The 24,580-nt window shown below is 41.5% G+C and overlaps 1 protein-coding gene across 1 annotated transcript; it reads right to left on the bottom strand.

Moving 5' to 3' along the window:
- On the bottom strand, positions 1 to 24,044 carry RB195_010196 (uncharacterized protein; the record flags this gene model as incomplete). The annotated part of the gene is made up of 48 exons (XM_064191079.1): positions 1 to 93; positions 1,545 to 1,662; positions 1,725 to 1,855; positions 1,951 to 2,121; positions 2,293 to 2,431; positions 2,547 to 2,713; positions 5,474 to 5,610; positions 5,690 to 5,837; positions 6,250 to 6,486; positions 6,598 to 6,783; positions 6,883 to 7,059; positions 7,167 to 7,304; positions 7,365 to 7,472; positions 10,477 to 10,593; positions 10,693 to 10,755; positions 10,823 to 10,971; positions 11,124 to 11,301; positions 11,398 to 11,584; positions 11,641 to 11,797; positions 11,881 to 12,046; positions 12,106 to 12,327; positions 12,393 to 12,482; positions 12,891 to 13,232; positions 13,369 to 13,437; positions 13,513 to 13,623; positions 13,739 to 13,798; positions 13,910 to 14,071; positions 14,200 to 14,346; positions 14,952 to 15,033; positions 15,131 to 15,266; positions 15,358 to 15,453; positions 17,839 to 17,953; positions 18,011 to 18,187; positions 18,253 to 18,401; positions 18,462 to 18,572; positions 18,751 to 18,894; positions 19,157 to 19,281; positions 19,407 to 19,565; positions 20,603 to 20,784; positions 20,883 to 21,002; positions 21,080 to 21,190; positions 21,292 to 21,397; positions 21,618 to 21,827; positions 21,909 to 22,137; positions 22,232 to 22,371; positions 23,345 to 23,511; positions 23,644 to 23,743; positions 23,968 to 24,044. 48 exons carry the CDS (start codon positions 24,042 to 24,044, stop codon positions 1 to 3), a joined length of 6,906 nt encoding a protein of 2,301 aa, XP_064048662.1.
- Between the last annotated feature and the right edge of the window lie 536 nt (positions 24,045 to 24,580).

Below are 24,580 nucleotides of genomic sequence, written 5' to 3'. Positions count from 1 at the left end.
CTAGTTCATCCACTTCACACAATTCGGAGCTCCACATAAACATGGAATCTTGTCAGACGTATCCTCCAATTCAAATTGATAATCGTACGTTAACTGAAATTACGAACAATACAGATCATGTCGCGAACAAATGTGACTGCTAAAAAGCCATTCGGCTGAAAAATACAAACTTGTTAAGTGACATTAACGTGACGGTCCTTTCAAAACTCATAATGTGGACTACAATTTCATGTTGTGCTAAGTAGTTATGAAACGTTCCAAGAAGTAGTGTAAAAATTCTACCATTAGGTAGTACGATAATTGAAATTTTGCAAACCACCCCCTGCAAATTTGCCTTGGTAACACTAATTAAAATTTCAAATTAATTACATGACGTGTCAAGAATCACTAATTAGAGGTCTGCCTCACTTTGATAACATTTTTGCGCGAATTTCTCAGAGGACTTGCCGCCAAGCCCTGCTTTTTTTCTGCAGTGCGAATCAATGTGCACCGGCAATTTCGCGACAGTAGACTAGTGACGACATTGTTTTATCAATCTAACGGCACAATATGGTATCTAAGTCACACTCTTACGACGTGTCTCTGCAAAACAAACGTCAACCAATCTTGCGTGGAACCATTTCACACCACAGTAAATTGCTCTTCAAAGTCCTACGGGAACGTACATATGTCTAAGAAGAGTAGAATTCAAAGATGCCAAGCAAAACGAAAAAAAAATTTCTTCACTCCTAATAGTTCCTTTGCTCAGAAATTGATCGCTTGGATTAAATAAGACCAGTTTATTGTTTTCCAAAATAGTCGACTGTTTCCAAATGTCCCAAGCACGTGGCCGCAGCGCACAAAAGCTGAGCGCTGCGGCCACGCGGTTGAAGATTTGCTGTCAAATAGACGTCCATAGTCTTCGTTCTGTGGATAACCGCCGCAGTGCGCTAATGACGCCTTTCAAAAGCGCACATTTACCTTTGATACCGAGTCAAACCATGTCATACGCATGATCTTGACGTTTGGGCCAACAGAAACCATGTTAAGAATTACACATCACGGATCTCCTTAGTAGTAGTCTTAGCTTAAATTTTGGGCGGGAGTAGCACAAATGATAAAAAGGTCAGCTTGCGACTGTGAGGTCGATGATTCGATATCGTCCCAAAGCAAACCAAGGTTTTCATCCCTCCGCGGTCGATGAACTGATACGAGACTGGTCTGGGATGACAAAACCCCTGACGTGACACATCGGCTACACCCGCAAATCGCTGTACAAGCTAGACATGCGTTCGTAAACCTCAAACGAATCTAAACTGAAATGAACGCGGTGGCGCATCCCAGCGGATTGATTAAAGTCAGGTCATTTGTCCTTTTTTCTAAATGTCACATCAGCCCTCCTCTAAGACACAGTCTTCAACGAAGAAACATCGGTGACCATCTTTCTAAAACACATGCTTCTCTTCCTTTTCTGCCCTTTTCTGTTTGGAAAAATCACAATAAGGAGGATGGTATAAAATAAAATAAAATGCCACTTTAATCGAAGAATGAACATATTTTTTCACCTCTTCCAAAGCTTTTATAGGACGATTGGCAGTTATAATAATCTTCTTATCTTCTGGCGAAGGACCAGCAGCGAGAATACGCGTGGAACAATTCGGATCACAAGAATGGTTTATATACCTGGAGAAGGAAAAAGTTGCGAAAGAATACCAGTCGAAAAAAGCAAAGAACAAAGAGTTTACCTTGCCGGACCACCGGCCATCGTGGCATCAACCAAAAGATCTTCATCTATCCGGAACATGTAGACCCCACGGTTCTGCGCCACATACCTCTTCTCGCGCATTTCACCCACTTCACTACGAATGACTTCACCCTAGAAAACCAGACACATAAAAACGTACCGGGGAATATTCACATTAGTCCCTTGTTGAAAGAGAGAACAATAGTCATTATGAACCTTATCATTACCTTATACTCAATGATCATGTCGCCCATGTGTATGTCGCGCTTCGCGTACAAACCAAGACCTTGAATCTTGGACCGGGCCAAATAAACTGTTTGACGCCAATCTTTTCGCATTTTCTGGTACAGTGTGTAGCTTTGTGAACTACTAGAAAACGGCTCACGCCCACCCAAAGCCTACAAGCAAATGTATAAAAAAAGGTTTAAAAAAGAAGCGAACTAAAATTCTAATTTCTACGAAAAATGAACTTTTCTTCTATGTACAATCTCCGATAAAATCAGAGGTAAAAAGCTACTCTTTTCAAACAAAAGGTGTGCGAGTAAGATTTTACAACAAACGAAACTAACCAGTGCCCACTCTGCACCAATGCCCGAGGCCTGCAGCATGGCACGCATCTGAGCTGTAGCTAGTTCATCCGTGAACGATGATGCAACTCGTCCTCTTGTTCGTCCGCTACCGCTTGAACCAACGTCATGCGATGAACGACTGAAGAAAAAAACGCGCGCGTTTAGGCACACAACATTCTTATTTTCGATTTTATTTTTTATTCATTCTTATTCTTATTTTCTTATTTTTTTATTTTTCACTGCATTTGACATACCTAGTTGACGGTGCACTAGCGAGAGCACGCTGTTTGTGTTTTATGAGAGTACGGAACCTCGGTTCACAACGAGCACAACCAGAGGGGTTTACAGCTAGGGGTAGATCAAGTAGAGGGCTGCCGGGATGCCGGAACGTGTAGGTGAACAACCCATCAACACCGGGCAACTGAAAAAGCGAAAAATGTTATAGTAGGAGAGCTTTAGGCAGCAACAAACAAAGTGGGCATTTCTACGCATGTGAAGAGCAATCATAGACGTAAGTATAATGTTTGCGATTATATTTCAACAGTGATCAGCCAAAGCAAACGAATTAATAAATAATCAATAATATAATAGTAATATTAATAATAATATAATAGTCAACAATAGTATATTGAACAATATGATATTAGCAAATATCATTATACTCGTGCGCAGAGACGTAATAGACCCACAGTGCAAGATCATACTTTTTTTATCAATCGATATATTTCGCAAGCAAACATCACATTCAATTTGAATCTCGTGAAAATTAATGGATAATGAAGGTCAATTATTATCCCCTGAAGGTTTCTAGCCGATCAATGGAAATATACTGGAAGTTCACAGACGGAGAGTACAGGCGCGGACTAGAAGTGACCTAACGACTGGCATTGATTCAGAAGCACCCCGGTATTATTTCTACAGGGATAGAATCGACTCCTGTTTCTCCTGCGATTGTCAACGAATAAACCTTCTGTACCATGGGGAGGTTCATCATTCATGAGTTCGCCCAGACTCGGCCTTACTAAAGTGAGAAGACATCGCCCACTAAAAGTCGTCTATGATGAAGTGTGTGTGTTTGCTATATGTAGGTTATATTCGAACACATTACAATGAATTTCATCAGTTTCTACAGTGCTTCTAACCTGAGACCTATTTAAGGATAGAGGATAGTGTCGAGCGTTAATCAATCCGCTTGGGATGCGCCACCACGCTTACTTCAACTCAGAATCGTTTGAGGTTAACGAAAGTGTAACTGGTCTATAAAAGGATTTGCGGGGGCTGGCCGATGTGTTAGGTTAGTGTTTTATTCTACCAAACGAGTCTGATACCAAGTTATCGACTCGAATGGGATGAAAGGCTTGGCTGGAACCACGGCGGTTGCGAACCACTGATTGATCGTGCAGGACGCGGAACCTCTTACCGACTGCGCTGCACCCGCCTCTAGTCTATGATACTGCAGAGGAATTCATCCATGGACTATGCAAAGGCGGAACAGTTGGTGAAGTTGGTACCACCGCAGAAAATATGGGGCCGCAATCACTGGTTTCTTCCAACAATTGAGACCCGAACCGTAGTTCATCTCTTGAGGAGATGTGGATCGGCTGTAACAATGGTCATCGCTCAAACTTTACGCTCCAACTTCCTGAAGAGAAGAAATAGAATTTTTCTGGACTATATATAATATGAGACCGCTGATGGCTACTTTTACGACTCGGTCTCAAGAGGTCGTAGGAAGTTCACGACGAAACTCTATAGTGAAACAGACGACAACACTTTTCAGCACATCATAATGATTCACACGATCCAGGGAAACCAAATTTAAGCTTTTACTTGAGCCACGAAAGTGTGGATCCTTTGTTTCGGGTTATCTAATGATGGCGAACAGTTTTGTAATACCTCCGCTGTCTGAAACTGTCGCGCAAAAGATAGCATAATCGCCTCCTTCACTATCTCTTTTTCGGTAAAACACTGAGAGAAAGCTACAGTACCATGTTACCATGTTCTCAAGAATTAGTCTCTAACTAATGAACTAATGAATTCTAAAGTGTGGAATACTGGTAACATGAGCAATAAAAGTGATAGCTGCAACAGCACCAACATCGCTTCAGTGGTGACGTCATTCTTTTAACACCAGACACCACCAGGACGGGCGGTTCTATTTTGAAAACCCGAAAAGCAATCTAAAGGTAAACCTGAAGAAGAGAATCTTTTTAAGATGCGAATGAGTCTCGTATATCCAGTCATGTGACAGAGTTGAGAGGAAACGCCAAAAGTGACGAGACAATCAAATACCAACGAAAGCGAAAATGATATACAATCCTTTTTTAAGAGTAAGACAGCGACTGCCCAACAAAATGCCAATTTCCACGCCCTAAAATAGCACAGAAAATCACGTCTATTGACGGAAAAACGACTGTCAAAACTCTCCCTCTGCTTAATTAAAAAAAAAAACCTGTAGCAACAGGTAAGACGAAAAATTTACGAATACGCAGAGGTAAATAGGCTGAATAGGCTGATCGTGTATAAGAATTCACTAGCTCACAAGAAGAAAATATGGTAGTGTGTAGATGTTGAACAACTAGAACGTGTCTCCTCTACTTGTTCAATGCTCTTCATCCAAATGGATTACACGAGAAACAACAATGCCGAAACTGTCGACTCCATTCTCCACCATTTGGGTCTAGAAATGTGTACACCCATTGGCACTGACGCAGTACGCGGATGCAATTGATGGACTGCGAATGGCTAGAACCAACGCGCATGTAATACGCATATGCCTTGGTATGCTCCAGTCCTTGTGGGTAGACTCTGGACACTTATTATCACTAGTTTGATGTAACTATAACAAATTGGAAACTTCATAGCGCATTGAAACCCTTGAGCCAGTTACGAGTGCAAATGAGAGAATGGAGGCAGGAAACAGATCATTCATAGATATTCACAGTCTTGGCACAGTCTGAGATCTTTGATCCTATTTAGTTTTGATGGCAATTTAACTACTAGCCTAAAGATAGCAAATAATTTCCTAAAAGAATGATGTAAGTGTAACATTAAGTAAACGTTAAACAGAACCTAGTACGCTCTTTCACATCAAAGTAAACCAAAGACAATTCCCACTAGGAAGGAAAATCAAAAAAGAGATCAAGAGAGAAATGAGAAAACAACCAACAAAACCACGCACCGATTCGGTAATCTTGGTAATGGCGGATTCATTTAAACCAAATAATGTCTCTCCCTGAACACCTTTTGCAAAGAAACGCAATGCGTCTGTTTCTGCTCTCAATCGCTCAACTGCTGCTAGCACTTCCGACCACGCCTCTGAATATGGAGCACTTGTTCACATTGATTGTACTAGAACAAAAAAGTTCCAACGAACTGCATCTGTTAAAGCACCGACCTGTTGCAGAATCACCTTCATATGTGCGTCCATCACAGGAGACAATGAATTTAGGTCTATGATCAACGTCCTTGATCTGACAGTCATAAAGCTGACGAGCACGGAGATCACTTGCTGACCAAAACCACCGTTTTGAATGGTAGCCATTCTAAAAAGATTGAAAAAGCTCCTTCAGAGCGATTTTAAAACTGTTAAAGAAAAATCTCGGAGGTAAAACAAATCAAAAAGTTACACATAGCTGCTTGCTTGCTAACGTTCGACAACGACAGTAGGAAGGTACGTATCTATCGCTACTGAATTTCGATGCATCGGACCACGATGGCAACGGTGTTGTCATTAAATGATCACGATTCGTTTGATTTGAAATGGGAACCCAAACCGCAACGAAGCTAGTCGCTGTGACGGATCGTAGCGACTCCGATCAATAGTATGCTGATTAAAGGTTGTCTCAAATACGATGTCGCGCACTGCACTGGACACTACCGATGGCTACATGACATATCAGCACCCCTTAGTTCGGATCGAACTTAGACATAGTATAAAGGCGACTAAAGACTTACCGGGAATATATGTGTTGCGTTATGGAAAGTTTTCAGTTGTTCTGGAAGAAGCTGTCCAACTTGGAAGAAACTTAATGCCCCAAGTCGAAGGCACAGGCGTGTCGTCGAATCAGAAAGGTCAAATAGCCGAGATAATAAGGCATTTTCATCTCTTTCTATGTAGATTCGTCGAAGTGCTTCTAATGAAGACACCATCACGTCTGGGCTAATCTCAGGATGTTTTGTGCAGAAGAATGTCTGGAAAAGGAAGAAGTTAAAAAGACAAAAAGAGATTAAAAAAAGATATGAATAAAGCTAGTGAATTTTGAGATCACAAGTAAACGCGATCAACAAAAGCGATGAACCTACTTTATCTTTGATGAACTTTGCCGTTTGTATCTTTGCGGCGCAAGGTAGATGAAAGTTAACGTTACAGTCAACCTTATGACATTGAACGCTAGCTCCAACACGTCCACAAAGATGGCAAATAACTCCAGCAGCACGAACTATAGCTCGATCGACGTGTAGAAGGGCTCCAGAGGAGGATTCGAACACCTACATATAATTGAAAACTGTTTTTGGAAATAGAAGCAGAGCTATGTTCTCTGCACGAACTTTCCACTGAAGACGCATAGCAGGATATAAAAGAGTTACCTCTGTACTCCACATTGCGCAATTCACATGTACCCAAAGGTTGGCACTCAAGTTGAGAAGACGTCCACACAGAGCAGGATCACCGTCACCTAGTCCACCACAAAGAACACAAACGCGGCGGTCTATCTCAGAAGAAGTACCCAACCCAACACCCATTTTCTGAGAGAGAGCCAACTCCTGAAAAGAATCCGAGCAATACCCATATGTATTCTACTGAAATACAACTACAGCAAGCAATAGCAACAATAATGTTGAAACTTTTTTCAATGAAACAACAAACTTACATGTTTTGTTTGCTGGATTTTGTAAAATGACTGCAACAAATCACGGCTGTAGGTCTTCCAGTCATCTCCTGGATTACGACTAGGATCTTTTCGCTGCGAAACATCGTGTATGCTAGCCAAGTCGGCGACGCGAATAATCTATACCACAAAAAGATTAAAGATCTGAAAGCCCAATTTAATAACTGCTTCAAACTGCACCTGCACATTATCTCTGCGACCCTCGTCCATTACGTAGCGAGTGTCGCGTGGCGATGTCAAGAACGCGTCCGGTGGAAGAGCCGGAGCCGCTGGAAGATCCATTCGCATCTGAAATTAACATTTAAATTAACTTCAACAATAAGGGTCCTACCCACTTGAACACTATAAATATGAATTGAGGACTAACGATGTCTGAAATGTGATAAGTTATAGCAACTGCTCCATACTCATCTCTTTCTATCAAGAAATGAAGTATGATGAGAATCGACACTTATGGGATGAAATTAAAGGCACCCCACGAATCTGAGATGGTACGGAGTTCAGGTGGAGTATTCGTATACGGGAGAGTAGATTGTGGAGAGGAGTGTGATTCCGTTCATTTCTTCCTAATTGCCGTAAAAAACGGCCGGGAAGAAGCGGCGCCGCACACGGCTGGCGCGCTCCAATCGAACTCCTTGTAGAAAATAGTGCGCCGCTCGAAGCCGTATCTTGCGGGCCGTTTTCTACGGCAATTAGGAAGAAATGAACGGAATTCCAGATTCGTGAGGGAGGGCCTTTAAAAAACTGGTTATTTCTTGTTAATCTAGTTCTTCTCAATTCTCACCACACTAGCGAAATAACTTTGAAAAGAGCGGAATATAGGAAGAAATATAAGGGCAATTTACAGTACGCAAAGCAGAGCGCTAAAAGCAAAACGCTGTTGTTATGATAGAACGCTCTTCTTTTTCATTCCTTGTATCGATCTTTATGGTGCCGTAGCGCAATTGGTAAGAGGTTCGGCTGTGGCTGCAGCATCGATCAAAGGTTCGACTCCCGTCGAAAGCCGACCAAGTCTTTCAGCTTTCGATAAATTGGTACCAGACTTGTCTGGGAGGATAAAAACACTGTTGATAGATCGGTTAGCCCCAGCAAGTCAATACTCAGGCTAGTCACGCGTTCGTAAACCTCAAACGATTCTGAATTGAAGTGAACGCGGCGGCGCATCCCAAGCAGGCTGATTAACGATAGACACTTTATCCTTTATCACTCTTAGGTGTGAGAAGCACTGTAGAAACTGATGAAAGTTATTATAATGAGCCTACCTACCTTATATTATAACCCACATATAGCAAATCTCTAAATATCCAGATTTTGGAAAAAAAAAACAAGGTTTGTGAGAGGGTTACACTAAGAGGTAATGGTTACTGAAACCTCTCACATCCAGAAACCAGAGAAAACGTAAAATTACACGCTATACTAAATCTTACCTATTTACGTACGGCTAATTAAAGGCATCACTTCACGAATCTGAGGTGGTACGAATTCCAGATGGAGTATTCGTATACGGGATGGGAGAGTATGGAGAGAGGGATGATTCCGTCCATTTCTTCCTAATTACCGTAAAAAACGGCCCGGAAGATACGGCTTCGGGCGTTCTGGCGCACTATTTTCTAAAAGGAGTTCGACTGGAGCGCGATAGCTTTGTGCGGCGCCGCATCTTCCGGGCCGTTCTTTACGGCAATTAGGAAGAAATGGACGGTCACCTCAAATTCGTGATGCCTTTAAAGCACCGTATCACGAAATTGACGACGTCTCTCAGTGAAGAGATCAGAAAAGAGGTCTAGTTCAAGAGCATGTACGTGATACAGCCAACTCCATCTAGAAATCCAAAAAAAAAAAAGCTTCTAAGGCTGCCTGAGCAATGGCAAATCGCAACGCGTCTACTGTCACGAGTCTACTATCACCTCTTGCTGCTTATTTAAGCTGTATTAGTTGGATTGCGCACGTTAGTCGAGGGTGGTGTTGCTCATCCTATCGCGTAATAAATGAATTAATCGCTGGAGAAGTGAGATGGCTCAAGGCTGTTTTACAGGTCTTTTTAAAGAATAGAGAGAATGTGAGTGAGGGTGCTCACTTATGAACTACACCCCTGCGGGTGCGTATCGTTAGGTACCCGCAGCCTTCGCAACAACCTATCCTTAGGGGAAACGACTGGCAACGGCTATCCTTAATTGCTCTGCGCAGCAGTTAATAGCGTCAGCAGAGCACTGCGTTGCGTTTGCCTTATGCCTCGCCCATCACCTCGTCCTTCATCATCTAATGAGGTGCAAAACATGCTTCTGTATGGAGTATCGACCGCTTACGTATAGAGATACATCGAATGGTTGCACACGAAATGGCAGAAATAAAAAAAAAAGTGTTTTATTTATGTAAAACAAACAAATCGAAACTTGTACAAACCAAACTATTGCAGTATCTTATGTGGATTAAATAGTCTGTATAAATACAAATATAATTCTATATCTTCTATATAGTTTTTTTTTTCAATCACAAATCTACGTCTTTCAAAGACCAGGTTCTCGCTTCTACATCTTTTAACTTTTATTTTGGAACGTTTTCAATTTTCAGCTTCATTTATGTTTTCTGATTTTGTTTTATTCTTGTACAAATCCTCTACGTTTTTGCTTCATTTTTAGCACTTTCATTTTCTACGTTTTCCCCACTTTCTTCTGGCTATGTTGCAGCCTTTTTGCTATTTGAAGCTTCCTAGAAGTCAACTCTATCACGTTATTGCAATAAAAACACGGCACATGACCTCAATGACCTGGTGATTGACGGGCGTGGCTTAGTGATCAGAGATAGCCTAAGATATGCCTGCTCTGGGCTACCGACAGCCACTTCTGCAGGCACTTATTCGGCTGCGGGTACCCAACGACCGCCCCACCACCCCTGCTCCTATATACTCTCGGGGAGATCCGAACATCGTCGGCTTCGTGATGCGCTGCCGTTCAGGCATGACTCAAACATTTCAAAGTCGTCACCTCATTCCTATGCTGGTCGCGCCAAATTTTCTCAGGGAGGCGCATGACAAGAAAGAAATAAGAAAGGAATTCGGTCTTCGAAAAGTCGATAAAAAGACAAAATGAATCGAGTTATGATATTTACTTGTATTTCAAAGAATATAATAAAAATAGAGTGGCTTGCCCATATTTTCAGCTTATTTTTAAAACCGTTCACGAGTAGTCCATTCGCCCATGTAATTCAAAACCAAACCACATCGATAATCGAGTCTATTTTCATGTCTCACATAACTGAGGCGTAGATATTATAATAGAAAATTAATAATGGTTACCTTGCCCTGATTTATGCATTTCGCAAAGCTTTCAGCACTTATTTGTCGCAATTTTGCAAGGGTTTCTTCATCAACGTGTGATTCAGCAGCTGTGAGCTGATCAGGAGATAATGCAACCTGAATAACCTGTCATGGAGAAACCGTACCGATTATACAACTTCAGTGATTACAAATAGTTGTCCTGTCATGGGAACCTGAAAGAAATGAACAACAAACCTTACTGGCAGCAACAAATTGATAGTAGCATTTCATCGAGCAGAAACAAACTGTATCATCCTTCTAAAGAAATAAAATGTTGCAACGCCAAAATATAAGTTAAGCATTCTTCAGAAAAAAAATTGGGTACCTCATCGTCACTAGGTGTCAAACCCAACTGGCTCATTGTTTGTTGAATCAGTACTGCCTCCATGCTCCTATCGCAAGCACGACACTTGCCACCTGAAGCTGATGGTGATGGTTCCACAGGCTCGCGTTTCACATTGTCAGCGCTCTCAGCTTAAAATGAAAAATAAAGATTTTTGAAGCCTATTTCACAACCTATTTCAAAAATATTATGTATTTCAAAAATAGCATAGCTACGATAATGACTATGTCATATTAGCAACATAATACTAATAAAAATAGCGATGGGAGCAAAAGAAACACACTTTTTATAGGTGGCTCTGGTGACAAAGGTGGAGTATCCAGCTGATAATCAATGTGTTGATCCACACCAAGAATAGATCGTAACTGCTCCAACAGAGCAGCTACGCCCACCCCTGGAGGTGCACTTGACTCTTCTTTGACAACCAAAGAAACTTCAACCTCTTCAACGGTTTCTGGTTTCTGAATGAAGATTATTATTCAATATGTTTGTAAAGAATTATTTTCAACAAGAAACACAAAAGAAGTGAAAGGAATCAAAAAGGAAGAGAAAAGCACCATGTCAAACACTTTTCTACGAGGTTCGAGTGGAATTGTGAATTCAGGTAGTTTGCTCGCAACCCTTATATGGTCTCCAGATGGCTGCCGATCCAGTGCGTGAGCGAATACAACCCACTGATCGAAAGTGCCAAAAGCAGCATCTTCTGCATCAACTATCATTTCGTAAATTGGTGGCGGTGGCATGCTGCAACACTCAGAATTTGAACTTAAACTTTTGTGAAATAGATTTCGGCAGCCTACCCCAACAATGCGGGAAGATTCGCCTGAGGTGCAAGGTCAGACATTGAAAGACACGTCATTTCCAAACACCCAATACCTCGTCCCGGGCCGGTGTAGTAATCGTCTACGAACGATAATGATAGATTACCGAATTCGTTCCCAATCAAAGCTCGCTTATCTACAAAAAAAAAGCTTGGCCATCTTTGAAACAATAAACCTGTTACGTGAACGTCGAACTGACAATTTGAAAGTCAAACCTACCACGACGATCTGGAAGGTCACTTATTCCCATGGTAGCAAATGCTGCACCTTGATTACGAGGTGCAGGTTCTAATGCTCGCTTGGGGAGCTGCTCACAGAGACGTAACTGAGTGTTCACACGCTCCACCATCAAATCGTATTCGTTGCCCATGCCCAAAGTTTCAAACTGAAATAATCACAACTTGTTTAGAAGAATTCAGGCACATGACGAGGGAAGTCAACTACCTTCTTTTGTTGAGTGCGTTTCTTCTTCGGTCTGGGAGGCTCCAACTGGTCCATCAGATGACTTGTTGCTAACTGCGATGACGGAGCACTCATAGACGGCATCTGCTGCCCGAGTGTGGGCTCAAGCAAACGTTTGAGCATACCACTGCCTTCCCGAGCAGGGTCGCGTCCGTCGAAGTGCATAGAAATTCTACTGACCACATCATCAAGACATTCATAAACCTGAAGCAAGAGCAACAGAACACAATAATAACTCCAAAACATTCAAGATGCATAACAGTAAGAACCTCTTTCTCAAATGACGTTTGGAGCCGTTCATATAAAATTCCGCCGAGTACCGGAGCTGGTACACGTGTCCACACAGGCCCGCGAGGGACCTAGACAGGGATGAACATCTTGCAAGCTAATTTAGTTCTTGGTTTGCTAACAACAGGTGTTTTATTCTCATCTATACACCCTATTGTTTAAAAATCAAAATCAAAAATGTCGTAGTTAGACCTTATAAAGCAATAAACCAAAAAAAAAATGTCACCTTTCTGATTCTGATGCGAGAACACAAACTCAGTATGAACAAATACGTTTTCTGTTATAAATCCAACCCGTAACAGGAAATTCAAAATTTGGAAATTATTTTAAAGAGCATCGGCATATTTAATAGCGTCTTCTACTTGCATACCAGAAGGCGAACAATAGATATGTAGTTGGCTTGACAAAATCAAGCAAACAATAAGCTTATAAACAAAAATGGGGAAAAACTGCGCAATTGTTAGTACTCATGGACTAACCTGTACTGGTGTTCGTTGCAGTAATTCCTGGGGAGGTCCACAAACAGTACCATATGGAACTTGTTGAGGCACACGCATCTGTTGAAATTGAGGAGAAGTTCCTGCCAACTGTGGGTGAAACATAGGGGCAGTCCCCTGCATAGCCGCGGGTGACGAAAGGGCAGGGCCTGGAGCTCCTACAGAAGCACTGGGTGGAGCTGCGCCGCTAACTACAGCCCTCTGTACCATAGCCATTCGCATGGCATCTCCTGACTCCACGTTGCGGATAATGTTCCATTTGTGTTCGAATTCGTAAACGGTGGCCAAATGCGACTTCAGGTCTCGTTTACATGATTCCAAATCCTGAGTGAAATTCGTATACTGGATCATACAATGAAAAACAGGAATTGATAATCTCTCGAGATATAGTGCAGACATAAGAAACGACAATAACCATAGATTTATAAGAGTGAAAAATGATATATAGTAGGATACACACCTTTTGCCTTGCAGGAATTTGATCCAGTAGTGTTTGCAGGGCCATTCTATCTTGTTCATTCAAATCAACCTAAACTAGATGAATGTGAGGGGACAGTAAGAGAATAGAATAAGAGTCATCTCTAAAGAAAATTTAAGCATTTACCGGTATCTGCTTCCCTTCTGCATCCGTTCCAGCACTTTTCATCATCTGACGACGCTTTGCAGCAAGATTTTTTTTCTGCTTTCGCATTCTGTTCAAATCCGACTCGATAACCTGTTAAGAAAGAAAGAATATAAAACTGCAATAATGAAAAGCTCAACACCGAAAACCAAACAATTCACTGAACAGAAAAAAGGAGAAACAAATGCTGAAATAAAAATATCTTTACTTGTTGATGTTTCTGGAGATCAAGGGTTCTCGTCCGCATTAGTTCATACTGTTCGAGAACCTACAAGTGAGACAGTTTTCGATAAATGATTCAAATAGCTTACGCTGGCTACCAACAGATACCTCAATCTTCAATGTGGAGAAAACCAATGCAATTGTTGGAGGTACTAACCGGTTGAGTTAAATGAGCTGTCGAACGAATTTGTTGGACTGCAACTTCCTGATTTGGTTGTCCCCCAATTTCATGTTGAAAATACTCCGGTCGTATCTGAGCACCAGGAGGCACATTCGGGACTTTAAAGCGTTCGTCGACGTTAGACGCCGCATGTTGCTGCTGAAAATGAGTACAAAGAAGTAGATAAAAATATATGTAAAATATGTAATATATGCAAAAAAAAGTACAGGTGCGAATGCACGTACATTTGAATACATAAATATCCAATTTAAAAAAACCGAACTCACCATCACACGTTTTGCTCTCGGTTGCTTGCCGCGGTTAGCACGATTTTCTCTAGCTCTACTCACAAAATCTTGCCTATTTTCGGTGTCTAACACTCGCCACAGACGCTGAATATGCTTCACGCGATCATTCCAGTCAGGATACTTTTCCTGAAATCGAAAAAAGCAATTTTGCTTCTTAAAAACATAAATACCAGCAACGAGTGGAACAAGAAAAAGGGTTGAAGTACTAACCTGATTAGTTTAAAAATAATATTAAACTTCAAAAAAATTGAAGGTTTTTACACCTAATCTTGGATGTATTCAATAAAGCTGCAAGCAGAATTCACAGTGACTAGAACGGCGCTTCGACGTGGTTCGGCGTTTCGGTAGTTATTGAACGCTCATAATTAAACGTTCAATAATCACCAAACCACAAGACAGCACCGCTGTGGATATTCAAGTAGGCCAAGCAGAAAACCGATAAGAAGGATAGAGTCCCTGGCGGTTCAATATGTTTGGGATGTGCAACGCGTTGAACTGCAATCTGGAATTGTTGGGGGTTACGAACGTGCGTTCACCTACAATGTGGATCTAGTCGATGGATCAAATCGGAGTTCTGTCCACCCAGACAAATCTGCAACCAGTTTGTCGACCCCGGATAGATGAACGGCTTAGATGACTCTGGAGCACTTTCGAACTGTGTAGTCGCAGTGGAACCTCTTACCAACTTCACCACATTCGCCCAGAAAACTAATAATTAAGCGAAAATTCACCTTTAAATAGGCGTGCCGCTCATTCGCATAAAGTACAGCTGCTTTTGTTGCTTGACTACCGAGAGGCTCATCTTCTTCCCATCTGCAACAAAAAGGTTACTACTGTCAAAGTATAGATATCAAAATCCAGCATGACTGACAGAACAGTAGAAAAAATCTAATCTATAATCCCAACATACCGTTCCGTAGTAGGATTGTTCTTCTCCACACCATCCATTTGGCTGCTGCTTCGTGAAATTGACTTTGTAGTATTTGTCATCAAAAAAGATGGTGTTGCCGGTGCAGGAGCGATATTTGTCACATCATTGGGGAATGCTGCAGAAAAGAAAATAAACGAGGAGGAAGTGTGAGAAAAAGAGAAATCATCGCAAAATATAGATAAAAGCTCAAATCACACACGACCCACTAGTTGGTCCTGTTGGGGCAGAAGAAGATGGTGTTAATGCTGAGTCGCTGTTGGTTGTTGGTTCAAAGCCATCCGCCTTTACGATATCAAACGCATCTAAAAAAATCCATGAGGTTCCTAAGTGGTGAGTTGTGCAGCAATATAAACCAATAAAATATTGAGAAGATCTCTTCCTCTAACTAGAAGTCTTATCTATAACCAATAACTTTCTCTCCTCTCTCATAAGGAAACTGGGAGTTTTAATAACACTGTAGTGTAGAAGGTATCGAAGACACAGTCACTCACATAGGTGCGATAAGGAGAAGCCGGACCCTCCTCAGGTGAAGGGGGTTTAGCTCATGGGATGCAGCTCAAGTGAAGGGGGTCCATTCGCCTACCGTCCAAAAGTGAAGGGGATAATTTCGCCAACAGTTTGAAACTGAGGGAGGTCCTTTCACCAACCGTTCAAAAGCGAAGGGAGCCAGAGCACCGGCTCCGACTATCGCATCTATGGCCACTCACTCCCTTAGTTCACTTTGTTTTAATTTAGCCGCAAATCAAACTTGCCACGTTGGCTCACAGTGCATAACTTCACAAAAATCAAAACGGATAAATTATAGTTAAATTATCATTTGGCTTCTATATGTAAATCCAGTGTTCCCAGTTTATTTTAGCGTGACCTTTGCAAGATTGTTGCAGTGCGGTGAACATTCGTTTCCTACGAATTCTTTCAGAACGATGTCTCAAATTTATTCGTCGCTCACGAACCCTCACTTTTAAGCAAATATCGAACGCGAATAGGGTCATAATAAATTAACGTTTTCACTCCAGATTAAAGACAGCATACCACAAATCTGAGGTGGTGCGGAATTCAGGTGGAGTATCCATATACAGGGTCGTAGATTATGGAGACGGGGGTAGTTCCGCTCATCTCTGCTTGCATCACTGCAAACGGCCGCCTCCAGAGTGCTGTTTTGTACGACGCCATCTATTGCAACGCCCCACCTCTTGCGCCGCCTCCGCCCTGCGATTCGTCGGAAATCAATTCGGACTGCCCCGATAGACAGTAAGGGACGGCGCGCGTGCAAGGGTGGCGTGCTGCAATAGAAGGCATTGTACAAAACAGCATTCAGGGGCCGGCTGCATATAGTGATTCAGGGAAAAATGAGCGGAACCACCCCGGTCTCCATAATCTACGACCCCGTGTACGGATACTCAACCTGAAATGCGTACCACCCCAGATTCGTGGTATGCTGCCTTTAAGCGAGGTATTAAGAAGGACTAACACTAATCCTTACTCCTACATTAATCCTAATACTCACGAGTACATACAACCAGATAAAACGATCTGACTCGCAGTTGGTGCATTTGCTAAGCGAAGCGGCGAGCTGAGACCTCTACTCGGCTTCCCAACGTGATGACGCGCAACCTAAGCAATTGTGATCACACTGCGACCACAACTGCTTAAGCGTCATCCATGCGCCACCACTGCGCTGCAACTCAGATCATTTTGACCTGTAATTATAGCTCACCTTTAATCGGAAAGTCTTGTCGTATCCTTGTGAACAACAACTAAACGAAAGCATGTTGCAGGAAAAATGTGAAAGTGTTTTGGGTTGAGTAAATCGTACTCTTTTTCAGACGAAACTTTTCCTGACAGTTTGCTTGGTTCCGGCCAACTGCCATATACTAGTCTAAACTTTTGTTCTTCTATATGAATGCATTCTTCGTTTTTATGAATATTAATTGCACCTAGATTACAAGTCGAAATAATACAGTACCAGATTCAGAGGGTGAACATTTTCGACATAACTTCTTTCGTTTTTCTTTAAAAGCACTGGAAGCATTTGCGCAGTATAGTGAGAAGTAAATAATCAATGCAATTAATCAGAGAACTGAATGCGTGCGACAGATTTTTCAATTCCCGATTCTGTTACTTGTATAAGAGAAGTCAGTGGACTGTTTGGACTATTAAAAAAAGGTTTAAAAAACAATAGAGAATGTACAACAGGTTAATTCACTATTTCTTCCTTGAAAAATATTCACATTACGAAAATGATTTCAACGAAATGGAAAGGACCATCTCCTCAACCTACTTTCTACAACTCCCTCGTCTCTAACCTTGCTAAACCCTCTCGAATAGAAATAGTTAAATCTAGCCTAGAAAATGTTGTCATCTTCCCGTTTTTTTCCGCCAACCGAACCTTTTCTTTATCACATAGGGTCACAAAGTGAGTTTCTAAGGCAGCCCCGATAGTTCTTTTCATTCGATTGATGACGAAAAACTAAGTATTAAAAATGGTAATGATAGTGCCCTCTTGTTTCAATGTGAAATCCAGGCGCAACTAGAATCCATAAAAAGAGTGAACGCAATCATGTAAATAGGCGAAGGATCCGAAGGATACATCTGACTAACAAAACAACCATCGACGAAGTGGGCGAAGTTGGGAATGTAATTTTCACTTGAAAACAGAGATAAAACCTAAGACACAACGTTCTCACCATTCAAGCTATCATCAAAATCATCGTCCTCATCATCTTCCATCCAGTTGGTGAAATCCATATCCATATTGTCAAGGTCTACTTCGCCAATGTCGAGATTTTCCAGAATGTCGACCTACATGTGAGCCAACTCGTCAGGTTACCCGAAGTAGCCATTATGACTATTTCATACCTCTGTCAAATCATTTTTAAGCTGTTCCGTTGCTTCATGAGAGAGTTCGTGACCACGACCGCCTGCCTCTGCTGCAGTGGTAGTGCGCCCTTTACCATACTCTGCTAGCGACGGTTCCTCGACTACAGCATCGATGAGAGCTTTGCCCTCGACCGGTCGCATTCCAAAGAAGCCTTCCTGAAAGCCATACAAGGCGAATTTTTACAATGGAAAAACTTATTTTTGCAATTGACAAAAGTTACCTGTATGGCAGGAGGATACGCATCTTCCAGTTGGCTTCGGCGCGGTTTTCTCGGTCGTTTTTGTTTTTTGTTCCCGTCTTCATCTAGTGTTTCTTCCTCCATAGTCATTAGCCGATGACGAGGTATTTTTACGAAGAAACCACCAACCCCTGTTTACAAATAACTACTAAGCGTAATATCCTTAAGCAACGTTACATTTAAAAACAAACCAAGTTTCGGAACTCGTCGTCCGGGTCCTCCTCCTCGACCCATACCTCGGCCACGGCTACTTGAGGAAAGTATCTCTAGTTCTTCTTGTAAATAGTCATCTTCTACGCTGTCTGAACAAGACAGCCATAAAATAGTAACTTCACTATAAAAACTAACGTAAAACGTTCCCTGCAACAGCATTCTAATATTTTGGAATAAGAACAACCAATTTTCTACATATGCATAACAAAGTACATCTGAGTTCAAAAAGTTCTAGTTCTTTTTAAGTTCAAAAAGTGGGGCTCTTACAGTGGTCAAAACTTTCGGAACGGTATCCATAGGTATCCACAGGATTTGGACGGAATAAACCAGGCATAAAACGCGACTGAAGGACCTCTTCAGCAGATTTGTTTAGCGCCACATTATCACATATGAGGAGATTTGAATGGTCGCCTGAAACAATAACATAACGTCCTCGATAGCAGAGGTAATGTAATTTCTCAAGTCTCAAGAGAATCCTTAATCTCACATTAAGGATAAGGGAAAATTTGGGAAGAAGTCCTCAGTGACCTACTTTACTATGAAGAAAACTCGAAAAAAAAAACAGCGTTGGTGACTGGTAACAGTGGTTGTCGCAAAAACGCAAATTAGATACCCAGATTTTGCACCAAAGGAATGAAAATACGAGTAAATTCCGGTACAAACTAACAATCACCTATACCCATGAGTGTTGAAGCGTTTCGACTATTCGGACGGCATGCAGAGCAACGCATTTTATTCGCTGAAGCAGATTCTAACATTTCGTCGTTGTATAGATCCTCGCACGTTCCATGGTACCAGCTAAATGTGATAAAATGTACACTGTATTTCATTGGAAACTATCATAAAAATAACATCAAATTTTACTGATTTCCTTAGAAAAACAGGAATTGAGAAGCTAGGTAATATAGCTATATATAGCCTACCGTGCGCATGCACTGCACTTGATTATCTTGTCGCCAAGATTGTAGTTCTTTGAGCATTTTGGGCATTTTCGAAGAGAACTGCAAGTACTGCACAAGCCTTCGCGGTTCAGATCTGTTCCGGAAGTTACTCTCACGTTGCATCGCCGACATCGTGCACACCTAAAGTCATGAGTGTCCGAAATATGTTAGATATACAAGCGCATAAACCTTTGTAGAACAGCCAAAGAAGATTGGGAGAGATTAAGTGGGAAAAATAATTACGCTCATGCTACTTTTACTCAGACAGATCAACACGTAAACTTTCTTTGGCATTGGATTGCATCTATTATATCTACAACATAGCACACGTATTATCGCACAACAAGTCAGTACAACCCCCTCAAAGAAACAGTATTCGCACTAGTTCTTTCATACTTTCGTCACTACTTCAGAAATTTGTTCCCGAACGCTTAGTGAAGTAGAAAACGGGAAGAAAAGATTCTGGAGGTTGAATTGAAAGCGTTGTTATGATAACCCAGAACGTGTAAAAAAAAAGCATGGGGAAAGGAACAAAACAATTTACAAAAGATACTGGACGGCATTCCCAATTGTAAAGAGATTATTTTAGCGAAAAACATTGCACCACAGGCCAGTGACAATTCTCCGCTGAAGGAGGTTCGCAGCACAGTAATCATTTTATGTTAAACTAATCTTTGGAATGAGTGATTATTACGAAGGATGCAGCAAGATAAAAGCACTGCTGCGATGAAAGACAGAGTCAGTGAGATTGATCAAAATTAAGTCTATGTGGTTGCAACCCTCCAAGAAATGGATCAGGAGAGTTGTGAACATGCACCTGGAAGCAACCAATGCTCAGAAAAATGCCATCAATTTGATGCAGAAGAGTGGTACTACAGTTAGGAATTTTTCTCCGTGTACCATTCTGCAATTTGTCTATTCAGTGATGATTCCCTTTAACAAGTTTATTTTCAATAGTGACTATAACACTGCGCACTTTCTTTACAAATAAAAACAAAACTGCGCTGGGTAACTGTGGAATTGTCATAGAAGCAGCAATGAGTAGCGCAGAAACCCATATGAAAGAGGTGTCATAAAATAAATTCTACATGCAGAGCAATTCTAACAGATACACACGACTGATGATATTCGAATTTTTGCCATGTACACATTGCTGAGGCAAGAAAGCACAAACGTACCAGTGGCACCTCCAGGGTCCATTGGGAATGCGCTCCAAAGGTGGAGAAAGACAATAGATGTGATAAGAAACGTCGCATTCTTCGCATAAAAGAAGCTTTGACTCGTCTTTGCCTTCTCCACATCCCTCGCATACTGTGCAGTCAAGACAACGCCAACCTCTCGTTACAACAGCCTGATTTAACTTAAAAAAGGATTCGTAATTTTCCTAAAAAGAGACACGGAAGAGAAAATCAGAATCTAATTGGTCAAAAATAAGGTTTAAATGTATTTAGGAAACACCTTGTCGTGAAGACCAACACAATAGGTGTGGAAAGTTTGTGCGCAGTTGCAGCATGCAACCATGGAACTTTCTTGAGTATGAGGTTTACCGATTGCTCCACATACTAGGCACAAGCTCGCCTAGATTTTTTTAAATAAGATATAGATTACTTGAGATAGAACAAGGTCAGAAGCAGAATATAACTGAGAACGCGAACCTGTGCCATATACGGATCTTGAGCATCACAGATGACTGCTGTGCGTACATACTCTACGTCCTCTGCGCGAGTGTTTCGTTCTTCGTCGTCTTCCAACATAGTTTCATCAACCTGAATGGTTTCTATAGAAAACTTAAAGAGGTTAGATAAAAAAATTTCTTAGCAATAAGTGAAAAAGAAAAACAAAGAAAGAAAAAGAGAAGAAAACACACTTCTCGTATTTGAGGTTGTGGTTGATGAAATTGTTGTTGTTGTTGTTGTTGTTGCATAATAATTTGTTGCAAAACGACGCTTTGCTGTGCATGAGCAGCAGCTCCACTAAAGTATTTTATAATTCAAACAGCAAACACAAAACAGTGCATAGTTTTCACCATTTTTTTTTTGATTCCATAGATACTGTTTACGAGCTGGTGTAAAAGCTCAAAAAATAGTAGCAGTAGCAGAGAGATCAAAGCGGAGAAAACTCCCCAAAAGATAAATAATGAAGTGATTTTAGTGATTCTGTGGGAAGACTTAAAATGATATACAAATAACATACCGGCCACGTCCTCGACCACGTCCACTGCCGGGCGCTTTTCCAGCTCCATTCAACTTTGAACCACGTTTTCCGCGCTTTCCTCGTGTAGACGGGGCGAAAAGGCTCGGATCAACGCCAGGTGGTTTGGCTCCTCTAGTCTTGGAAGAGCTCCCACGACCAGGTTTTTTCTTTGCCCCTCCACGACCACGAGATGCATAACCACCGCGTGAGCTGAACGTGTAATTATATAGGAAGGATTCAGAGATTCATTCGTAGATCAAGCAGCAGAAGTTAGCAGTAGTGTTCACAAACCTTCCCGGGACAAAATCCTCGTCGACGTCAGACGGAGAGTTCTCGGGATAAAAAGGAGAATTACGAGCTGAATCGCTTGTTGTAGCAGGTGACGAAATGCCTTCCGACATGTTGTACACGTCGACGTTAAAGTCGGGCACCACTGCGGCAGGGTTAACCGGTGAACTTGACCGAAATGGATTGAGGGTCATATCGGAAACAGATGTGGATGATGGTGCCGCAATCGAGTCTGACACTAATAATAATTCTTTTTATAATGTCACAAGAGAGCTGCCAGAACCAAGAAACAAAATCTAAAAAATTTGGAAAGACTCAAAGCGTACCAGACTCAGCACCCAGTGGTGATGCGGGACCAATAGCTGCAGACAACATGATATCACCCACTAAGGGTGACCGCCGACACGACGCACAAACGAACTCAGATGAGTTCACATCTGACCTGTCGCATTCTCGATGCACGAACCTAAATGATAGAAATAGAGAAAACGGTGCAGTTGATAGAAAAGAATTAAGATGAGTGGAACGCTAGAGGCACTGAATTGTAAGTTACTGCAGCACTTAGTTCTTCAAATGCATCGCGTTCGGGGAAATACTACAAAAGACATAGTCGAGTCAAAACGACTTGTAGCTCAGTACAGTTTCGTAAGCGGCTCCACTCGAAGCAGTTGGGCGCGGTGCTTGGAATTGAATTATCCATCAGATTAATTATCCAGATGGTCCCGCCTCGATCCCGACAGCTAACTTCACTCTTTGAGCCGACCCACTTGCGCAACTGTACCGAGCTTCACGTCGTTTTGACCATACTATCCGTTGTTTTGCGCAGAGAGCCTTGGCTTATTTGTTCATCTTTTAGCTTCACATTTTTGGTTAGGAACTTGTCATATTTGTCAGATAAAATTCCAACCAAGCTTGCAATTAGTAGAAGTATAACAAAGGAAATTAGCTCGCAACTTTGCGAAATGTCTAGAAAGTTGGATTTCAATACCTACTATCGGCGACCTGCTCAGTCTTTGAATCAAGTTGGTATGTACAACTTGAAGGTATAGTTAGGTCTCAATTCCGAATTAGTTCAACTCCCTGCTAGGTAGGAGGCATAATCAGTAACATACCGGACATAGTTGTAAGCCACTTCTTTCTCAGCATGAATAACTTATTTTTAAAAACAAAAAGAACCTCAAGAGAAGGCTGCGACCCTTCCAATAACAGTACAATATAATGTCATAATGGGTCATGGCTAGAACTGTATAATCGGCATACTAGATGTTTTTGAACATTTTCAAGCAATTCCAATACCAACAATGCAATTCAACTTGATTCAATTCCAGAGCAGATAGCTAGTTCGCAACATTACTTATGTTTCCACTGTTCCTGAGCTTCAGCATTTCCAGCGTAAGAAAAAGAAAACACGCTACGAAGGAACTTTGTAGAGAACCTACTTTTTGCAGGAACTGCAGACCCGAGCAGCGTTGTGACTGTGTACGGTGCCGGAGCACAACGGACAGACAAGCCCGACTCCCATCTGCATAGCTCCTCCAACACCAGAACATGTATCGCACACCTCAGCAGCACCACCACCCAGGAAGCCGCTCCCACACTCGATGCACTGGAGACCACACGATGAGTGGTTTTTTAGACAGAAGTTTACCAATTACAATTTAAAAGAAAAGATCATGTACTAGAGATCTATAATAATGCTTATAGAGACATTAAGGTAGGAAAATCTCGATTGACGAACCATTCGAGTTTCGAGTTTTGTCTCCAACATCTTTACATCACAGTTCTCAGAATTGTTATCAACACAACCATTCGCGGATATTTTTGCGAGATTGTCCTTTCTAGAAAAAGCTGGTAATTGAAGAAGGTGATGTCTAGGACAACCTTCACTTACAAATGATCAAATCCAATGATTAAGGTAGAATTTTCCATTTTAAAAAAATGTAGGTAAAAAAGCTGACCCCAAAAACTTGACTTTCTAGAATGATGGTAAAAAAGTTCCAAATTTGGATTGAAACTAAATCTAGACATGACAAAGAAAATGTTGTCAAGGTATGCAACATACGCTAATCTTGTGGCAAAAGCGTCGAGTCGCAAAGACTTTTGATGCTTCGATAAAACGAGAGAATGATCTCCGTTCATAACCAGCCGCTCGCTAACACACCATTATGCCACTTGTGTTCTCTTCCTGTTAGTTAATTTATCTGGAAACAGTGTCGCCTCAATAAACTTGTCTTCAACAACTGAATTTGAAAATGTCGACACGGGTCAAAGCTTTCTATTTAAAGATCCCAACAATGTGTTCGACATCCCAACTCAGAAATCCAAACAATAACAAAAATAAGATGACGAGAGAAGAGCCAGGAAATCTACACTCTTCCATGATTTCTCAAGAATTGCGCAGACCCCAGAACAAAATATTGCTTAAAATTAGCCTACAGGAACCACCTAGACGTCGTATTTACGGCATGACGTGTTCACTGTAAAATCTTCAGAGTGCTCAAAGTGTACGCTTAGTGAAAACATAGTTCGAAAATAACGATAGAAATATTTAAAGTGATTTAGAACAAGGGAAGGCTGAAAGCGGAAACTTGGCGGTTTTTTTCAATAATATATGACAAGTAGAGCAAGCATAAAACCGTCCCAAGAATGCAGCAGCTAAGGACAACCATTGCGAC

This window comes from Necator americanus, chromosome III (genome assembly GCF_031761385.1).
Source record: "Necator americanus strain Aroian chromosome III, whole genome shotgun sequence".
Classification (NCBI taxonomy): domain Eukaryota; kingdom Metazoa; phylum Nematoda; class Chromadorea; order Rhabditida; family Ancylostomatidae; genus Necator; species Necator americanus.
Note: the sequence above shows the minus strand (reverse complement) of the source record. Positions and strands in the feature narration are given on the sequence as shown.